The sequence below is a fragment of the Rhodnius prolixus genome, unplaced genomic scaffold (assembly GCF_049639745.1).
Source record: "Rhodnius prolixus isolate KJV_2025 unplaced genomic scaffold, Rpr scaffold_1, whole genome shotgun sequence".
In the NCBI taxonomy this organism is placed as follows: Eukaryota; Metazoa; Arthropoda; class Insecta; order Hemiptera; family Reduviidae; genus Rhodnius; species Rhodnius prolixus.
The window spans coordinates 18,503,665-18,525,941 of record NW_027411581.1 but is presented as its reverse complement, the minus strand read 5'-3'; the positions used below and the strand labels follow the sequence as shown (position 1 = coordinate 18,525,941).

Sequence of the window (22,277 nt, the reverse complement as noted above, 5' to 3'; positions counted from 1 at the left end):
GTTATTTTCATATGAATATCAGACATATATTTATTCATTCACTTCAGAACTATGAAAATTAATTTCATTCGAGCATCACAAATTTTGGAAATAACACAAAAATCTATATATGTAGATGAAAGATTGTAGCGTCAAAGCTCTAATATTTTTTATGGAATTGTATCAAATCTCTCTCTAAATTTTTTTTTTTTATATTTATTTTTATTTTTTATTTTTTTTGTTGGTATAGGATTAATTTAGTGGTAAGTGAATTTGACTCCTACTCGAAGATGCCAGGTTTATTTTTATTTTTTTACCAATTCTTATAGCTCCCTGTCCGGTGATGGAACAGGGTCGTCTGTAACGAGATCACTTTTCGGAAGCACAATTAAAAAGGGTCCGGTGACCAGTGAACTCAAATGCTAACATAATTGTAAACCATAACAATAATATTATGTTTTGAATACTTAGTACATATGTATGTCTCATCACATATGTTAGAACAATTATCTTCAGTTCAAAAAGCTAACAAATTTGTCTGCACTACATGATTTGCAACTTTCTATTATTTTATGTTGATTAATAGTTAAAAACAACCTTTTAAATAAAGTGATAGAAAACACTTCGAATCATGATGATGTCTCTTTTTTTCTATACTTTTATAATCGGTCTTAATTTAATAGAAAATTTTCGGCTGAATTTTAACTTACCGTGTTCAATTGTTTTTTAAATTTATGTTTGCAGTTCTCTTCATACCATACTTATTTCCTACCATTTGAAAATAGAAAAACACTCAAGAAATATTGTAAAAGAAGATTATCCTAGTAGTCCTAGACATCAAGCCTTTTTATGAACCCCAATCAAATCATATACATTTTTTAGCTAAACAATAGGTGGAAGCTAAAAACAGTCCAGCAAGTATTGAAACGCTTACTGTATTTCTTAGGGGTGCATTGCGGGATAGAACTCAAGTACTTTGCATCTCTTGACTAAGTTCTTTATACATATCTTTAAATCTGTCTGTTTTACGAGTACGTTCACTCGTATGTTCATTTCTAAGTAAACACTGTTTGTTGAACAAGGGATTTTGACAAAAAGTATTGCTTACTGCTAGAACTTGTTTTGTAGCCGTGAAAATTAGCTAAATATAGTTCGAAATTATATTGTCGAAAAAAAAATTAATTTCTAAACTCAATATTAGTTAGAAATTACATTTTATCAACGACTGATCAAGAATTGCTACTATATCTTTCCACTCACCCATACTTCTAAGGAAAGATAAAAAATGTTTTAGATAAGTTGTAACTTCAGTAACCAAATTTTTTTGCATGTACCCCAAATGTTTTTGCAGTAATATTACAACAACAAAAATTAAAAATGTAACTAACTGTGTAGAACATACCTCCTTCAACCCTAAATCAGACAACAAAACCTCCAACATACTACACTTGAGACTGTGCGCAGTTCTTTTGCTTTAACCAAATGCAAGCCCTTTATTGCACCAGTTTCTCATATTTAATGCATACTATTTCAAAGAGAAAAAATAAATATAATAGACCAAGCAATGAGTAAAGGACGTGTAGCCCAGGTGAAATTTGTAGTGTAAAATCTCTCTTTAATATTATAAATGAAATAGAGGAAAACAATTAAATCAGTAGTTAGCAGCTGGCTTTCCACGCCGAGAAAGGGTTTCAAATCTAGCTGCCGGACCACGGATTTTCACTTTCAAGGAAATTCTTACAGTTTTCTGTCCAGAAAGTGCTGCCAATAATGAAAGAACACTGTCCAGATCTTAGTAAAGTTTAATTGAGATTTATTTACTGAAAATATAAGCATTAAATAATAAAGTTGTTATGTATTGAAGTTAAAAATAATATTTCTATTAGAAAAGAAATTAGTAATAAATTCTAGAGCTCCTAATAAAGCATTAAAATTTGATTGAAATTCGCAACTTTTGTTTTTATTGAAATTCTAAAACTAGTAGTTCGTTAGAAAATAAAAGTTGGCATTTAATCGCTGATTTTATGGAATAATTGGCATTGTACACCATCGTTGCAGAAAAGTATATATAATCAAATTATTTATTTTGTTATATTCAGGCATAACCATCATATTATAATAATGTGTTAAAATTACTTTACACATTCGGACGTGTCCACAGTTCAACACATTCAAAACTTGCAAAAAAAAGAATACAAAGCGTATTGTACATATGTTTACATAATCGTATTTTTTATTTTATTTTTTTCACTTTCTCTTACAACTGTAATTTTTTATAATATGGGAAAAGAAAATTAAACTATAATACGAGAGTCACGTCCCGTTGTAGTAAGTAGAGGGGCATAGCCGTTCGGAGGGGGGGCCTATAACTTGTTAGAGAACACTATCGGCACACTAGATATTTTTCTCCGCACGTTTACACACATGGATAGTTATTTGGTAAGTGTTTATTTTTATTGTATATCACTTAATTATTTAGCGCTAAAGTTCAAAAATCTTCCTCACTTTACTTCCAATTCATTTCTGGTAATATTAAATGCATAAATTGTTTCACACAACTGAGCCCGGATTTCTTTTCGAGCTCTACAACCAAGCGTAAACTTGTTACGCTATAATCAAGTTTTGCATTTCTTACTAAATGTTTATAGTAAAATACCAGTTTCTACCTTAGTCCACAAATGCCATTAGGTAGTTGGAAATTTACTCCCGCCTGAAAAATTAGGTGAGTACATCACATTCTGTATTTGGTACTGCCTAATTATAATTCTCTGGTTGAACTAGGAAAATATGCAATATTATTAAGGAAACTTCGACGCTACAGTATATTATGGGCGCCAAACATTATCCTTTTCCTAGTGAGATATCTTATTTCGTTGTGTGGAATACGAAAATTTGTATATTTGAAATAATGTTAAAATGAAATTAGGCGCTTGATTATTTGTCGCCAGTTTCAGTTTTTTACTACCTTGGGAAGATATAATTATTGTCAATAATATTGATATTGACATACTGTTAATTTGTACAGATTATAAATAGAATATAATGTTAATAAACGTTCATTCTGTTGATGACACAATTAACGGTGTGAATAAACTTTTTTTATTCTCAGCACACTATGATGATGATGATCCGTAATGTCATACCGCTTTCTTTGAGCAGATCGATGGTGTGTCATACAAAATATACCAAAATGTCTAATTGGAGCAACTGCTGGATTAGGTTCAGAACAAAAACTTTGCTCTCATTTATGACCTATATTTCTGTATTAACAGCCTAATTGTCACATATTATCATTGGCAGAAAATCCAAATGTTTTCTATCTGAGAGTTTCAACACATACATAATTTTATCTGCTTTTCTTGGTTAAAGTCAAAGCCGAGCAAAGTAAACTATAATTATCTAATGTGGGCAAAGTACTTGTCACTTTATTTACATCAAAATATAATTCAATAAATACTTGTCTGATTCTAGCTAGCTAGGAAGAGAATCGCGAAAGTGTTTCCCAGCAGCTGTTCAGACTGGGGTTCTTTGTGTCCCTTACCCTAGGAAATGATGTGTTTGCAAGAAATAACCATGGTATTAGGCAAGAAAACCAATAAAGAATTTTATCCTTCTTATTTAAATTATATTTAAAAAGGACGCAGCTCTCATAACAGTTCATAATCATAAATTTGGATATTAAATAGAATGATAATCTTTTTTGATAAGATCGTATATACGAGGGTCGTTTGAAAAGTCCGTGCAAAAATAAAAACTACTTAATTTTTTGGGGTAAACCTTTTTTATTTTTCAACATAGTCTCCTTTTAGGCTTATACACTTCGTCCAACGCTGCTCTAGTTTGTTCATCCCTTCCGAATAATAGGATTTGTCCAAGTCTGAAAAATAGCCATTCGTTTCTGCAATCACCTCCTCGTTTGAATAAAATCTTTTTCCCGCCAGCCATTTCTTCATATTGGGGAACAAATAGTAGTCCGAGGGAGCCAAGTCTGGAAAATAGGGGGGATATGAAACGAGTTGGAACCCTATTTCCATTAATTTTGCGACCACAACTGCTGAGGTGTGAGCTGGTGCGTTGTCGTGATGGAAAAGGACTTTTTTGTGGGCCAATCGTGGGCGTTTTTCTTGCAGCTCGGTTTACAAACGGTCCAATAACGATGAATAATATGCACCTGTAATAGTTTTACCCTTTTCCAGATAGTCGATGAGGATTATTCCTTGCGAATCCCAAAAGACAGTCGCCATAATCTTTCCGGCCGAAGGAACGGTCTTCGCCTTTTTTTGGCGCAGATTCCCCCTTGGTAACCCATTGTTTAGATTGTTCTTTGGTCTCAGGAGTGTAGTGATGTATCCATGTTTCATCCACAGTGACGAAACGACGCTTAAAGTCCTGCGGATTCTTCTGGAACAGCTGCAAACCGTCCTTGCAACACTTCACACGATTTCGTTTTTGGTCAAGCGTGAGCAATTGCGGCACCCATCTTGCGGATAGCTTTGTCATGTCTAAATGTTGATGCAAAATATTATGTACCCGTTCATTCGAGATGCCCACAGCACTAGCAATCTCACGCACCTTCACTCTTTTGTCATCCATCACCATATAATGGATTTTATCAATGATTTCTGGAGTAGTAACCTCAACAGGGCGTCCAGAACGTTCAGCGTCACTTGTGCCCATATGGCCACTCCGAAAATTTTGAAACCACTTATAAACTGTTCTAATCGAAGGTGCAGAGTCACCATAATGTTTATCAAGCTTCTCTTTAGTCTCCTCAGGCGTTTTGCCTTTCATAAAGTAGTGTTTAATCAACACACGAAATTCTTTTTCGTCCATTTTTTGAAAATCACTCGACTTCCTCGATTCAAACGAATGCCAAACACAAAGAAATAGACCGATCTGGCTGAAACTTGGTGTGTGTTCTTCCAAGAGATGCTACTAACTAAACATAACCTCGATACGCGCCAGTAGTGCTATCTCTCTGACTTTGCACGGACTTTTCAAACGACCCTCGTATAAAGTGATTACATACTTATTTAGTCAGACTAACTAAGGGCTATAAGGTTGCGTAAGTACCTGAACCTCAGCCACCAATATCGCTGTTCTTGCCGACGTTCTCCATCTCTGCTGACCAATGACCTCCATCATCATCTTGCATATACTGTAACTATTTTAGTCGGGACCTGCCTTTCGGCATTTGTTTTACCAGTACCTAGTATCAAATGTTCCAGCAATCGCTATCTACCAGACTTTATAATAGCTACTTTATTTGACTCATTGAACAGTTCTACAACTTCTTGGTTCGTCCAATGTAGCCATTCTACATCCCTAAAGTTCGCAATATTCTTCTTCACAGATTCTCAGCAGCACAATCATTGTTTTTTCTGCTCTGGTTAATACCCGTGCTTTAAAAAAACATTGGTTATGATTGGCCACAAACTCTTTTTTTAAATCTATTCGATAATTCATGTTAGACTGACTCCGGAGCGAGTGATTTAAGCGCCAATCTCCTATCCTGCATTAAGATTAGCATCGGGCTTGAAGAGGGAAATAGCTGCTAAAGCCTTGGTAAACGAACAGTTAAGAGTGAGAACTGCATTTTTAGTTACTATATTAATTAATTATTCATCATATCTTCGTGGAAAGTACCAAATATACATCTGCTAGGCGGAATTTAAACATGGGTAATAGAGTGAAAGAGATACTGGACGATAATAAAGACAATGCAAGGAAAGCTTTGCAATACCTTAAAGATTTAAATTTATATAATCTAATATGACACTACGCTGGTTTTGTTTCTGAGCCGTCTTTGTAAATAGTTATGGTTCGTTTGGTGATTAGGTAGCAGATAGGATGAGCGATTGTGGTGTGAATGAAGTGTGGGTGTCAATCCCGGAGCAGGGGGTAGTAACTTCCAGTCTTCGGGGGGAGACATCAGGAGCCATTGAATTCTATGTCGGGATTGGCTCCCCGACATAAGTGTGAATGGTCGTATGAATGTGGTGTTAATAACAATATAAGTATGTAAACAGTTTTTGTCTTAGATTAGGTTATTAATATGATGCGAGGAATATCAAGTACTCCATCACAAATTGCGATTAGCATAAGTAAATTTAAGAGTGAGTGAACGAGAAAATGCATTTTAGCTACAATGTGTGTTATTGTATTTATTTGGATGAATGTATTTATATGCCCGAGTGTTTTTTATTAGAATGATTGTTTATTTTAGAATGAACTAGTGTAGTGTCATTCAGCAACATTGTCAGGTGCAAAGGACCTCAGATGTTGATCACCTTTAAAAAGAACACACAAAAAAAAGAAAAAATCGTAGTTATTATTATTGCATCGATGGCAAACTGTGACTCTTTTATAGTTTTTAACTGAATAAATGAATATCATTACACTAATGTTTTAATATAAAATTAACGTCACACATCTACTTAATGTTACCAGAAATAAGTTCTCTCTCATCGCATCTCGTTTCTTAGATATAGTCTTGATCGTTCTCAAGTTATTCTTCTTTCGTTTAATCCTGTTTTTTTTTTTTTAACTTAAATTATGATCTCAATTTTTCTGCAAAATAATTCCTTAAAACGTATTAATGATTCGTATTATATGATTCAGTCTTTACATTATTGGTCAAATGTTTATTTACTTATTTAATTTTTAATCTTACATAGTTCATCTTTGAATGACTCCAGTTACTGCATATTATGCTCTATCTCATTATCAGATGAATGTCATATCTTCTTGGACTTACACTTGGACAAGTATTGTATGCTTCTCCATTATGAGCGGGCGATAAGTCCAAAATAGATTCATGTGCCCTCTACTGGTGCCAAATATGCACACCCTAGCTAGTAATGTCCTATGCACCCAACCCAACATAGAACCTTTTAAATAAGAGGTAAGAGGTAAGATAAATGCCAGGCAACCACTCAGGCTAGCACCATTAGCAAAAGAAAAAAATAATCTAAGAGAAGAATTTGACTATGGCCGTATTTGTAAATATTTGCTAGACAACGTTGAGGCGTGCAGTTAGCACTCTTTAGACGTATTAGTTACACAGTATAATGTAATCAATCCTAGACTGAATATGAGGTCGCGTGTTTGACAACTTGGCCTAGTTTTTGTTAGCAGAGATTGTCATTCTTCCAAATGATATTGCACTTCTTTTGAAAACAGTTTTGCTATAAAAGCACTTTACGGTGATTCAGTCTTTTATTACCATTTTTCTTAAGCGCTCCCCAAAAATACAAGTTTTTTTAAAATAAATAAATAAATTAAGCACTTATTAGTAGTTAGCTACAAAGCATGCCACATGTTAAGACATGGTTTTGAAACTTCTTGAGAGAATTCGGCTTGCATTCTAGACAGCTTTAAATTTTTTCAACGTTTAATGCGTCGAAATGTCAAACAGGTAATGTGTAATAAACTAATGATAGAAACGCTTCGATAGCGTTTTAGATGGAATTCGCTTTAGGTGGACCTTCGAATTCCCTAGTATATCTAGATTAGTTTAGCCCCACATCTTCTTTCTTTATTTTAAACCTCTTCGCGATACATCTTCTACAAGTTTTAGTTAGTTTAGTTTAAGTTCAGTTATCATCACTTGATTTTATCTACCTTGTTAGTTTGTCACCGGTCAAGAATAAATTTATATCGTTGCACTCTTCACCTGATGTATGTCGCCTTAGTTTTAGCAGCGTTGAATGTTACCTCACTTTTAATTGAATGATTGAATGGTTCTCAATCAATTTCATGTAGTAGTTTCGCTTAGCTTTCAGTACCATTGCTGAACAATTCATTCAACGACAAATGCCACCGATTTAGTGTCCTGAGGAAATTTGATTCAGCTAAGAATCGTAATGTAAGGAATGATCCAAGAGCAAAACACGATCCTTACGGACAACCCATTGCACCCCTCCAGCTAATCACATTAGCCTAGGGTAGGCCTATCACTCTTTGAAGTAACTGGCTAAGAGATTGTGGTGATTTCTTGAACAATAAATTTGCTTAAGGGCGCTCAAAATGGCAGATCTGTATCTAAGTCTACCTCACATCCATAGTCACACATAACACTTGATATCGATGTTTCAGGCTATCCTCAATGAAGTCCTTTAGCTCCATTATTGCATTCAAAATACCCCTTAGTGGTTAGAAAACATGCTGTCACTTGAAAAGGCATTGGACTTCAAATAATCAATTTTCCTAATTATAAATAGTTCTTCAAAAGTACGCGCCTTGAGGTAGCAAACTAATCGTCGAAACTTATTCCCCGGTTGCAGAAAAGTATTTCCCGGCTTCAATATTTGAATTTACTAGATTCCTCTGTACAAATGGAGGAAAGTTCTTTACGGAGACATTCATTAAGCATTTTCAAGAATAAGTTAAGAAAAACTTAAAATACTTCGTGAGGGATTTCTGGCCCAATTCCATTATTGCCCATTTATTAGTATTGAAAGAGCATTGATTATTTTCGAACTTCAATAATATAACGAACCAGTGGTTTAAAGAAAATTGTTAATATGATTAATGTAGTATGTGTTGAAGATTAAAAAGACCACGATAAATGTGCAAATTGTTCAAATATATGAAGAGAAATGAACGTTTAGACATAATTCCATTTGAGTTTACAAGAAAGCAAGTAATGCAATACAACGATGACTGTTCACACACACGCATCATTTAGTTATCCTCTATAATGTATAAACGAATAATAAAAGAAAATATACTTTAGTGTCTAAACTGGAATACTAAGAAGACAGCCACACAAAACGTATTAAAATTATATAAAGGATTTTGCACGGGACAACAAATGCACTATTGTTACTAACACACCTGCCATACTTATAGTTCCGGTCTACAATATACTTACTTCTGTTTTGGTAATAAAGTAAACTGAATAGTTGTTTTGTGATATATTATGAAAAAGAGGGAAAAAAATTCTTAGCATCCTAAATATAATATATATATATAAATACATAATAATCATTTGAGTTTAATGCTTTGATGTGAAAACGTTTTTAAAGGAAAAGAGTGAGGTAAAAAACCGCTTATTACAGCACAAACATGTAGGTGCTTCATTTAATCAGTCAAAACTGAAACGAATTTCAGAAAAATATTCGTTTCCGTAGTCAAAAAAGAAAAGCTAACTAAACACCTTTGGAAAGCGATGAAAAAAAATCTTATTCCAAATTTGGTCTGATCAGGTCTGAAATCGTTGAGTAAAGTATGAAAATATAAAAAAATCGCAATCAGCTACGTAGCTCCGCTGTCAGTAAGAAGTTAGCAGTTACCCAGCAAGTCCATTGTGAACTCTAGTTACGCTTTTGTCAAACAATTCAATTGGTTTCCCAGTTCAACCCTCTAACATTCCTCCTCGTCCACAGATGTTACCTCTCTTCTCGCATCCTTTCTTTCCGATATCAAATGTCTTATTAATTATTGCTATTCACTTAACCCAATTACCGAACTATTACCTCTAAACTATGCAGCTGAAAAATCCCAAATCCTTTGAAATCCTTCTTTCAAAAACTAACGTACTATCTACTGAGAAGAACTCAACATTGCACTTATTACAAATATCACTTTACTTCCACATCATCCTTTTCTATAAAAAAAAATCCTTCATTTAATGATCTAGTTATCCTGATAACAGTGCATTGGCAGGACTGTGATTATTATTTATCTTTCTCAATGAGCTGTTCAGTTCTCACTACCATTTGCTACTTACAAACAACCTGAATTACTTGACTTCTTTGCCTGCCTAAGCCCCACAAATTACAAGATATTACTTTAAAAGATATCCTTAGACCACACCCCTGTACATTGTTCTTAATTATCAAGTTCATTATAAACCTAACAAAAAGTATTCTCTATAGGAATATCAACAACGAAGACAACAAAATTATCCTACAAACTTCTTCTAAAAACTAACAAAACGAACCTGATATTTGACATGTTTTGGCTATAATTCTTGAGAGAACACTCCAGGTAGTGTTCTCTCACTAACGACAACACTGACAGTCACTGGAGCACACAATGAGCTGGAGAGGCTTCTTAGAAAAGAAAATCTAAGGGCAGCACACATGGATTTTTATTTTTTCAAATTTCCAGAATATTAATACAATTTAGGGTAGAAATATTAACAGAGAGAGTCATATTCTCTGGTATGATATCTGAATGTTAGGGGGAAAATCAAAAATCAGTTGGGTATCAAAGAAGTAAAGCTTGCGATAAGAATAAAACCAACAGTTATTCACGAGGCTTTAGCATGCCGAATTTCTTTCATATCCACAAGAACTCCAGATTGTTTTTGCTATCCAACTACATAAAATTAGACTAAACATTCGGGATGGCCCAACTTTGTGCTTCGAAAACTTTCCATTAGATGTCCACAATTTAAATATTGTCTTCTGCTAAAATATGTTTTAAACTGGACGACTCTCTGATGAGGACAGAAAATATAAACTCCTTGTCATCGATCTGTTACAACACAAGGAAGAGCAGTGAGATTTTCTATCACTTTCTTTTTGTTACTAAATTATCAATCAAATTTAAAAAGTATCAGTATAGGTATATAATAAAAGTATGATTACATACTGAAGTGAAATGATATAAAATTAATAGCGATATTCGATTAAATAGACCAGGAAGTCATAATATGGTGTAGTTTCATCAGATTTAGAAGATGAGCACGTCCAGTATTGATGTTCCTTTCAGATCGTAGTTCATCTTAACAAAAAAAACAAAAACAGAGATTGTAACATTCCTTGTCTCTAATTTTTGTCCTACTTTATTTTAATGCCACCTTTAAACTAGATCAACGGCGAACTTGTTTACTTGAAATATACTAGCCCGGAAAAATTATTTTCCATTATTTTTGTATATGATGTTTACCTTTTTTCCACTACCGACATCTTGTACATTAATTTTAATTAGCTTCTAAAAAATTTAATTAAATATTGCATTATTACTTCAAACACCGCATAGACAAGTGATAATACTTAGAAATTAATACCCAAATTTCAAGCGTTTATTGTAAGTTCATTGGTTTGTCGAAACTAGAGGAAAAATTGTTTTAATTTAAAAAAAAAAAGTTTTTTTTATTTTTTATAAATTTGCGACTGCAACGGTTGTTGCAACAAGCCAATGTGATGTAATATAGTGTCTTGATTGAAGATTGGAGAAGGCACCCAGTGGCGACACTCCATTAACGTGATGAGATCACTATACTGTTCTGAGGAGAGTAGGTCGCGGGGCCATCTTCTCTTCAGTCTCCTTGAAGGGTTGCCTGGTAATGTGGAAGAAGGTAAGTGTTCAATTAAAGGATTAGGATGAGCTGCTGTAAAGGAATAAAATTTTAAGAAACGAGTTTTAGTAAGGTCGTTAATGAAAGGGATGTTGAGGACCATTATGAATGGTGAGGTTAGAAATATAGAATGGAGCGTTAGAAGTTTTCGAGGTATTTTTGATTGTAAAGTCTGTAAAGAATTGGAACGTTTAGTCGATCCCCATACTTCAATGCCATATGACCAAATCAAATAGGTCGCAGTAATAACAGGTATAAGAGTCTTTTATTTTGTAGGTTGAGTTTAGATCGTTTGGCAAGTAGTCTGGTGAGAAGTTTGTAGCGTTGGTTAGTTTCTTGTCTTTTCAGTCTAGTATGGGGATTCCATGTCAACCGTTTGTCTAGATACAGTCCAAGGTAGAGTTGTAAAGGTTATATTGAAGAAGCAACTCATATTGCAAACCCTTAATTTTAGTTATTAATATAACATAATAAATCTATACTCATAGGAGTTTATAATACATGTATACATGTTATATATTATTATATAATATTTTAATATGTATAATGTCATTATTAGTGAGAAGAAAAGCTAGAATGTAGAGTTCGTTACTTTAAAGAAAATAAAGGATGTTATTTCTGATATGAATCTAAATCTGCGATATTGATAGAATATTGAATTAAGTATCGTATATTAGCAGGTGTGACATTAAAGAAATGCTAGTTATTTTGATAAAATATTTGTTTAACTGATTGGAAAGAGCTAATGTAACTCTTTGAATTAAAATAAAAAATATCTGTGATTTCTAATCAATGCTGGGTGTGGCGTGAGCATTTCATTTGTTGCTTCCCCTTGTATGTGCAATTTCCTACAAAGTACCTGAATATTTGCATTGGCTATTTGACTGCCTCTTAACTAAGGAAAGTTTTTTTTCCTATAAAGAGTTGTACAAAACTTCTTACCTCCTCTCTAAATCTTGCAGTTCCTACAAGTTCAATGGATATGGAAGGCGTAGGAGTGTTTTCTGGCTTCTTGATGTTAAGGGGTTGGTTGGACATTCTCATCAAGACTTAATGTTCTTTAGTACCTTCGTAATGCCTTCAGTTTCATTACAAAAATAAGAACAAAATAAAAATAGATATTTTTTTACTGGTGGCATAATATAGATATATACTTCAGTAAGACTACTAGGTTTTATGACTCTAATAAGACTAAAGCCAACTTTTAAATAACTATTACAAGTTTTCAAAATTTACAAGATTAATATATTTCTTTGTTTTAGAAAGTATCTATTAGAATAAACATCGTACATCATTTACGATCTAGTGAAAGTAAAATTCAATAAAACTAAATAATATCATTGCACCCTGGAAATTTCTCCAGATAAAAAATCAAATTAGAATAAAATATTTTTAATTGTTGCAGGTGGTGTTGTTGCTAGCAGTTTTAGTTACAGTAGCCGCCAGTTATGCTCAGTATCATGACCGACATATTCATCCTCACCACGTGAGTTGAAATTTTTCTAGAAGATTTTTTTCACTGAATCTAGCCCATGATCAGTCCTCGAGATAGATCTTGCAAATGGTAGATCGTTGGCATAATATGTTAAACTTAGTTTGTGTTCTATTCAAAACTTTGTTCCATCAATCGAATCAATAATTTTATTTAGGACTACTTTGTTGAAGTAACCAATCTTTTAATGCCAACTGTATCCCAACTATTTTTGGTTGAGCTAATGAAACTTTTATCAGCTGCCTCCAAGAAGTTAACGCTTTGATTTTATGATCAATTACTGGAGCAATAACTTTATTTAATGTTTTCTGGTTATCGACCTCTGACTGTGGCCCATTAGCGAAGGCACATCGGCTATTCCAAAGTATATCCCTCCATCTGAGCTTTTGATTTGGAGAGATAGTTACTTTGGGCTATAAGCGATCAACAAATCTATCTTTCTAGCCTCAAAGAAACAGCGTCACACTTTCAAAGGTTGCTTATCTCATCCGAACCAAGCAGAATCAATTTGAAATTGTTAGAATTAGGAGAATTAGAAAAAAATCATTCTAATTAAACGAAAATCGGTTACACATTCTCTTACATTTTAGAAATATCCTAAAAAGGCTTTCACTAATATATCCAGAATTTTCTAATATTCCTCGTTTGTGCTAATGTATTTATAAAAATATAAATTCTGTTACCTTCTTTCCAGATAATTGATGCAATTTCGTTTTTTTCGAGTTTATCCCATAACACATTTAGTGAAAGATTATCTAGTTACGCCAGAAAGCAATATAATAAAATTTAGGCACAGATATGAGATTATTTTATTAAATCGAACTATCCACCATTTCATTAATTAAATGTGATGAGAAATATTCTCTAACAACGTTACTCTTTGGTTTTATTTTGGTATTTACTTCTCTTGCAGTAGACAAACTGTATGCACACTGGCCAACAAAATTCTCTAAACTTATAATAAAATGTACTTCCTCTTTCGTCTGTTTTGTGCTATTATACCAAAGCGTCTAGGATGTGTAATGATTACAAAAGTTAAGAATGTAAATGTGTGACAAACAAAAATTAAAAAATAAGATCAATCCAATGAAAATATTCCATGGATAAAAGACTGAAGTTTGAAATTCTTATGAAGCGAATGAAGTAATTACTTCATATATTTTATTTATTATATAAAAAGCTGTCGTAGTGCATACTAGCCCTTCATGCTGTAATCCATTTCAAATTTTGGAGAGGCCACATGTGGCGTTAGAGTGACTGTTTTCATTATAGCGTCTCTTTACACCTACTTCGGTAAAACAATTATTTACGAAGTTATTCAATAATATGGTAACCTGGAGCTGTGTAAGGACATCAACTACGCTTATTTACCAGCGAAAGTTGTTCTGTTTTTAATGGGAAAGCCTCATATAGAAAGTTAGAACAATGTGTACACGAGTACTTGTTTTATTGATAAGATGCAGGCGATATATCTTACTTGGATAACATAAATTTTTTCAAAGATTTTATCCGTCATACCATGCTCGTTCTGGAACTTGCTATGACGAATACGTTCTTAGATAATGTCCAGCATTGCGAATCTAACTACGTATTCAATATTTGTTTGTTTTGTTTGTCATTTTTTTTTATTACCTAAATGAAATATTAATATTTTATCCCATTGTGATAAATCTAGGAAGATTTATGAAATGAAATATTTCTTCTTATACTATCTTGATGCGGTTTGTACATTTACATTTGTTGTAACTTTGATGAAAACATGGTTTCCACAGGGCTGGTTATTCAACATTGACATGACGATTTTTTTATTTATTTTTTAATGCTAATGCTATTCTAGCTAGAAAATTACATTAAATATTTGCAATGAAATTGAAGTTTTTTGTTTTGTTTATTTTAAGTCAATTAGCATTGCCAGCCAAAATGTTAATTGCCAGCTCAAATATCGGTAGATTGATAGAAGAGGTGTAAAAAATGTGCTCTCCTCTTTCACGACATTGGTCATTAAAATGGATATTCTGTGGCACTCCTAGCTAGCTAAGCTTATTAGCCTTAATAAACTTATTTCTACCTTTTAAAAGAATAAAATCTGCTCAAAATTACAATAAATAAAAATTACAGACAAATTAACAATTATTGAGGCCTTATTGCAATGAAAGTATTAATTATATGAATGGCGTTTTTAAAAGGACTTCATGTGTAGAAGTACGCCCAGGACAACTTGACTTTATATTACCCTAACATCTTGAAGTGTTAGCTAAATTGGAATCGGCCAAACATCTTTTTGAGAAAGCGAAATGTATGTTGAAATTTTGCTAAAACATTTGCTTGATATGAAGCTGATACTTAAAAATAAAAATAAAAAAAATATAAAAAAGGCCAACACGGTTTGACTCCACAAAAGGCGCTACTTTAATAATTCTACCTTATTAAGCTAAAGCACCCTGAACTCAAACTGAACTTGCACTTTTCTATAGCAGAACAAATAAAATTTCAGGAAAAAGGGTATCTCAACTTATTTATCACCGTTAAATAAGTTCTGTTAGAATAATAACTTAGAAGATGGCATTCATCTTCTGAACAGAATAAACAGTATAGTGTTCTATGTATATTACTATTTACTTTCGTGTAATGAATTGAAATTTAGAACTAAATAAAAACCAAAAACCAAACCGAGATAAGAGAGAAACTCTTCCATATTGAACTGTTTCTATATAAAGTTGTTTACCAGAGTGAACAAATTAACTTAATCTTATTATCTCAAATTATGTTTACTGCTGGATTTTATTACGAAGAACTGCTTTCTATTTTATTAAACACAGCATAGATGCATCCCCATTTAAATATTTATCAGTAAAGGTGGTTAATGAAAGGTGTATAACAGGTACCACGCCCACTTTGTTTGGTTATTTCTCCTATTAAACAATTGTATTTTTTACTTTCAGAAAAACATGATAGAAAATACATTTTTTAATAATGGCGATAACAAAACTGCTAACATTTGCTAAGATTATAAAATGTTTTATAATCTTGTAAAGTATAACTTTCCCAAGGAAGTGTATTTGTATTCAAAGTGTAACATATATTTGGATAGTGTTCTTTACTCGCCAAACGATTTGTTTTGGATGTATTCCAATTATGTATTGGATGAAATCAACTAATCCAGGCAGTGGAATTATATCAATTAATAACAGCAATTTTCAGTTTCAATAATTAACAGTAGCCTTATCTATGTTAATAATGGCTGAAAAGTCTAAAAACGTATTTTTTTTTTTTTTTAATAACATTTCTTTGATTTCATTTTTTGATTAATTTTTGGAATTTCTTTCTAATTAACGGCTAATGAAGGAGTTAATAACTTTCATCTTTAGTATAAAGGTCTAATGGATGCTTTGTATCCTTCTTTCCCAGGTCCGCACTATGATCTATTTCGTTTGTTTAGAGATTGCGGTGGACCGTTCTTAGCGCTGCGATCACCCTGTTGTTGGAGTAGTACTGCAGTAAACTTATACCGTGTGATAATGATCTTTTTCGTCTGCTTCTGGAGTTTCGTCCATTATTAATACGTCTGAGTCTTTTTACACGTTTAAGATTTATTGGCAATGCCGCAAAAACCTTACCTTACTTGAAAGCGTTGAAGGAGCCCTGCTGCGAAAGTCAGACTGCCTTACATACGGACAATGCCATTAAGAAAACCATCCTGGCAGCCCAACACCACCTTAAATTAATTTTTAGCACTGCCTTTTCATTACGAAAACAGTTATATACACCACAAAATTCGGGATAGAATTTTATTGGGCCGTGGATAAGAAAAGGAGGCAGAACTCTTTGATACACCTTTGCCTTTGAGAGTTACTTTATTTTTAATAATGATATTTTCATATTTTATTTTTTAATATGGGTAAGAATTTGTTAAAAATTTATTTGAAAATTGTAAATTAACATTTTATTTTTGGAAAATCGGACAGGTTGTTGAATATTTAATTTCATTCATTATTTATTATTGCCAGCCTAAAAAGTTAGCATCAGCTTAAATTTAGTTGATAAACTAAATTTCTTTTTCTAGGAACAGTCAAGCTATTTGTTCAAATATGGCGTTAAGGATCTACACACTGGGGACATAAAACAACAATGGGAAGAACGTGAAGGTGACTCCGTTAAAGGACAATACAGTTTAGTGGAACCTGACGGTTCAATAAGAACGGTGAGCTATACGGCTAACGAACACAGTGGGTTCAACGCTGTTGTGAAAAAGAGCGGCCCTAGCTTTCATCCAGAAACTAAGGTCTATCGCCATCATCAGCATGAAAGAGGTAAAAGTGTTGCCTACAAGCCAATTGTACAGCATCTACCACCACCTTCACATCATTTGAAACTGGCAAATCCTGTGCTGTTGAATAGTCATACTATTAATGGACAACATCATTTCAACGCCGATTTGCAACATGTTCCTGTAACAAAAGCGAAATGGATACCTATTGCTAAACCAATTACGCAATACCACGATGAGGGCAAGGTGTACAAACCTGAGAAGGTAGAGATTGTCCCTCTAGCTCCAACATTCAGGTAATGCCTACAATGCAAACTAATTAACACTTCCCAAAATTTCCACAGAAATGTTTATAGCTTCGTACCACTCCCTTTCTTTTCTTGACACTTTGTTGCTATAACACCAATGTTTTTTTTTTAACACAATAGCACACGCACATTAGTCAAGTTGGACAGTATTTAAAAAAAATAATCCACTCTAAAAGTTTAATCAATTTACAATCAATTAAAAATTTAATCAATTTATTCAGTTCTATGAAAATTTCAGAATGTATTTTTCATTTAAGTTCTAACATCTGCCCTTTTAGGATCTGCTAAAAGAAAATGTAACATTTCTACTAAAACCTCTACGTAATTTTTCAGTAAACTATTATAAATACGAATAAAATAAGCATTCAATCTAAGCTTAATATCGAACTTCGAATAAAATAAACGAAACGATCTTGTCGTGATCCTATTGATTTTAACAATATTTGATGGAATATGAAGCTTGTAACATCCATTTTTGAATGTCAGTATTTTATTCACTTTCAATACAAAAAACTTTTACTCTTTTTTTTTACGCTAAACACTTCAAATTGATCAATAACTGGAAAATCTTTCAATTCTTACAGAGAGAGAAATTATAAAGAATTTCACATTTCATACTGCAGTTACCTAATTGGTAGTTGGACATTAAGCCCCGCTTAAAAAAATAGGCGATTACTTTACTGCAGTTTAACTCTATTTTTGCTTCTGTTAAGAAAATCAATAAAAATAGTGATTTATTTATTTATCCAAATTAAAATCCCAATTTTTTTCTTAAACGACCAGAAAGAGCTAGATGCTAGAAGGATGCTTTCTGAAATATTTATAATTGAATGCATACCACCTTCCTGAGATACCTATTATTTCCTTTTAAGAAACTTTCACTCAAAATAGACAATGCGAGCTACAAGAAAGTAATAGAATGTAACCATAAATTCATTTGTTGCAAAACAATAAAAAAAAATAACAAATGAAGTTCATGGGAAGATTAAAAATGAATATTCCTTGTTCATCACTATTTCGCGCAAATTAACTATCGTAGATTAACTGTCTGAAAAATTACTTTTTACTTCAAAAATATATAAAAAAAAATATACTTTTTTTACAATATTATTATAATACAGATTTACAGATACGTAATTCCTCGGCATGATTTTTGTTTGTTTAATAACAGCAAAGAATGTTTAGTCTTCAGCTACTTTTGCTTGTAAAAACCTGGCAGATCCAGAGATTATTCTCGTGACTCTGTATTCTCTTTAATTAAGATCTAGTCTTTCATCACGTAACTTAAACATCGTTACTGTCTTGTACGATCTCATATAATTAACATTAAGTATTTATCGGAGCTATAATTATATGTATTTAATTATATATATTTTTGTGAATAATTAAAGTGGAATGGATTTTGTTATTAAATCCAACTATAATGTGTATTTAACATCATATAGATTTCCTAGCTCTCTAATCATTAGATAGTTTTGAATGTCTAAAAAATAAATTACTTTTCCTACTTTGGCCTACGAATTATTATGAAGAGGACTACAACTGTAATTCTGATATAAACTTTGTTATTGTTAAATAAGCAGGATAGACAAACAAATTTTTGGAGTACCTTTGCTTCATAAAAACAAACACAGGAATATATTTCAATTTCGAACTTAATGGAAATAATTCAATCACATTTTAATGTTATTTATGAGGAAAATATACTTGTGAAGAAGATAAATGCTCATACATCATTCATATCAGACATCAGTCTTAATACAGGCCTTACCAGTCTGAGTATGGTCTTTCTAAAAAAAGTAAAGAAAGCTCACTGTAGTTATGTCTATCCGTACGTATACCAGCTTTCATTACACCTGGCAAAAAAAAAAACTACAAATCAGTAAATCATTGTTGTAACTTGATTTCTTTTACCATTTAAGAAATTGGTGATTTTTCTAAGAAGTTATAAGTTAGTAGTTTGAGGTAATTTGTTTTGTCTTCAACGATGATGTTCGCACGCTTTTATCAATCATTATGTTTCCAAACATCATTTTTCAGAAGTTCTCCTTATCTGGCTAGCACTTCACTTCTTGATTTAAACATTTCTGAAGAATCAACAATATTCGACTAACGAATTGATTAAATATCTTTTCGCAACAAACAATCGACCACTCCTACGGTATTTAGATAATAATAGATAATAGATGGGACGGGACCTTACGCCCCACGGCACCGCAGCCACAGAAGACTTATTGTGCCAGATTTAGATAATAAGCTTATTCTCATTTTTGCCAGACAAATGACTCACTTTATTGCTGCTTAGAGAAAACAACTTAAAGAGCCTAAACATCGTCAGTCTATGCTAGGTTACTACAAATAGAGTACTATCATTAAAATACTTAAAGATATCAATTGACTTCAGTATTTTTTTATTCCTTTTTAGGGCAACAAAACATTTAGAAAGATCTGAGCCTCCAGAAGCTCAAGCTCTTTCCCTTACAAAAAAAAAAAAAAATCCTTAAAAATTCCCTGATCACCCTGCCGGTCTCAATATAATAACTTACAATATCACTAACTTAATCACTGACTGAGATCCTCGCTTAATTTTTTCCAATAGAAAATTTCCTAAAACTTGCCTACAGAAAGTGAGTGCACAGTACCAAAAAACGATACATGGTCTCCAATGTCGGAGACTCTCCATCCGCTTCCACACACCACACCACTTACTTATGATGTTGGTTTCTCTCTTTCGATGGTATTCAGGTACCCAGTTACCAAGTATCTTCTCAGTAATCACCCCCACCAGAACTCTGAGATGCTTCTTCCAACATGTACCTTGCAGAATCTGGATTAATTCTTCTACAAAACTCTGGGTCTATGACAGCCTCTCTACCTACGTCCAGAGCCTCTCCAATACCACAGCCTGCAATTCCTGTTAATCCCGTCACTGAAACGTTTCGATATCGCTAGAGAGGTTAAAGGCACAGAATGATGTACTAGGTTTCTTCCTTACAAGTTCATCAGATTTTTCATTACCTTCAATAACTGATTGTCTAGTGATCCACAAAAGTCTAACCATTCCTGGACAAAATAGCCTTTCTACCAGCTTAGGGTCCCAGCTGGATTTAGCTAGTGGATTGAAAAACTGCCTACCTGGGAAGATGCTTATCACGTTATGTCATTCTGAATCCCCTACAATCCACCGCAGCATGCTATTATTCCACATAACCCCGCCGGAAAAACTGAAGCAAATCGCCCTAATGCCCCATTTCTGTTTATACCTCCTTAGATTCAGACGCCTGAAATAAACACGAATCTTGGAACCAAGAATGAAACATTGTTCACGTTCTCCGTCTCCGTCAAATCAAAAATGAAGGTCCACTTGCCCAGTTTATTCTTGGAATAAGGGCTTCAGTGAATATAAACCAATTTTACATAACATTAATGACTTATTTTTGCGCAGGTATGTTCCAGGAATGGCATTATTAATGAAGCACCGTCAGAAAGTTCAAGATAATTCTAAAAAAGGACCAGTATTATTTCCAGAAACACCAGAAGATTCAACACCTGTTACAGAGTCTGATGGTACACCTATTGAATCTACAACTAATTCAAATATTGGATTCAGTAAACTAAATTTTTTAGAACCTTCTTATGATCTATACGCCTCTTTGCTAAAAGCACCCCCGCTTCTTTCCACCAATTCATTAGCATATTCTTTACCGAATGTAGCTCTTCACTAAATATTTTGATTGTACCCAATATTAAATATAATTATATGTTATTAAATATAATAAAATCAACAAAATTCACGATAACATCGATTCAGAAATCAATGTTGACATCCAAAAGTTTAAAGAAAAAATAGAATAAAAAATAATAAGTGAATTCCACTAAAAGGATTGTCTCCGAGTCTAGACGATTGTAGGATTTCCGGTCAACTAAAAGCTGACCATCGTAAGTTAGAGATATGAAAGGCAGTTGATGTAAGAAGTGAAATTATAAATATCTTTTTATTGTTAATGTTCAAATTTTATTTTAATTTATTTCAGTTAAAAAAAAAAACGAGTTTATTATAATTATTTTTCCAAATAATTGAATGGCGAGTATTAATTCTCAGTTTGACTAGAGTGATTTTCGCCAAAATAAAATATAAAAAAAAAATAATATGAAATTTAATATATTATTTTAAGCTATAAATAAATACATTTTTCTTTTAGATTTACGAATTATGTTACGTCTTATATTAACTTATTGCTAGAACGACTGTTACGGCCAACCACTATAATATATGTATAATAGTTCAGAAAAAACAAATAGAACCAAACAGCAGAAGGCCCGTTTTAGTATATAACTATAATTAATAGTGTAGTATTTATTGCATTGTATGAAAATGGATATGTTATTTATAGTTTCTTGTACGCTAACAGAATACTTGCATTTACTAATATTTGCATTTACCTCATACAATATGCAACTAATTCAATAAATTTGTAAAAAGTTACTCTTTAATCAGAATAGTAAAGTTCTCTGCTATAATATTGTAAATTATGTATATTTTAAGTGTGAATAGTGGGCAGTATTTGTCTAAGATTTTACCAAAGAATATTGTTGTACTGCTACGCATTATTGTTCAGTAGTTTTTCACCTCCTCTGTCAAGACTTCATAGCTGTTACGTTTTTCAACTTTGTGCCTTACTTTTCAATGCATATTGAAAAAACAGCTACTTTGTAATAATTAGATGAATAATTTTTAAAAATGGTTTTATTATTATTTTGTGCAATGTAAAATAAATTAAATATGAACAATTTTGTTTTTTAAATTTATTTCATGTATCTGTCAGTAATTCAACTAGGCTACAGACTACAAAATATGCTACAGATTTCTGAAGAATCAAATATTTTTAAAAAATATTAAACTCAGAACAAATGTTTACT

The 22,277-nt window shown here is 32.6% G+C and overlaps 1 protein-coding gene across 1 annotated transcript; it reads left to right on the top strand.

The window, feature by feature from the left end:
* Positions 1–2,279: 2,279 nt before the first annotated feature.
* LOC141456820 (uncharacterized) lies at positions 2,280–22,140 on the top strand. The gene is made up of 4 exons (XM_074133118.1): positions 2,280–2,418; positions 12,696–12,776; positions 16,846–17,345; positions 20,803–22,140. Exons 1-4 carry the CDS (start codon positions 2,404–2,406, stop codon positions 21,080–21,082), a joined length of 876 nt encoding a protein of 291 aa, XP_073989219.1. The 5' UTR covers positions 2,280–2,403; the 3' UTR covers positions 21,083–22,140.
* The last annotated feature ends 137 nt before the right edge of the window (positions 22,141–22,277 follow it).

What these genes read in the sequence shown, in the direction of transcription:
- LOC141456820 (XM_074133118.1), top strand. An exon ending in GACATATTCATCCTCACCAC is followed by an intron (nt 12,777 to 16,845) that starts GTGAGTTGAAAT and finishes TTCTTTTTCTAG; the next exon opens with GAACAGTCAAGCTATTTGTT. An exon ending in CCTCTAGCTCCAACATTCAG is followed by an intron (nt 17,346 to 20,802) that starts GTAATGCCTACA and finishes ATTTTTGCGCAG; the next exon opens with GTATGTTCCAGGAATGGCAT.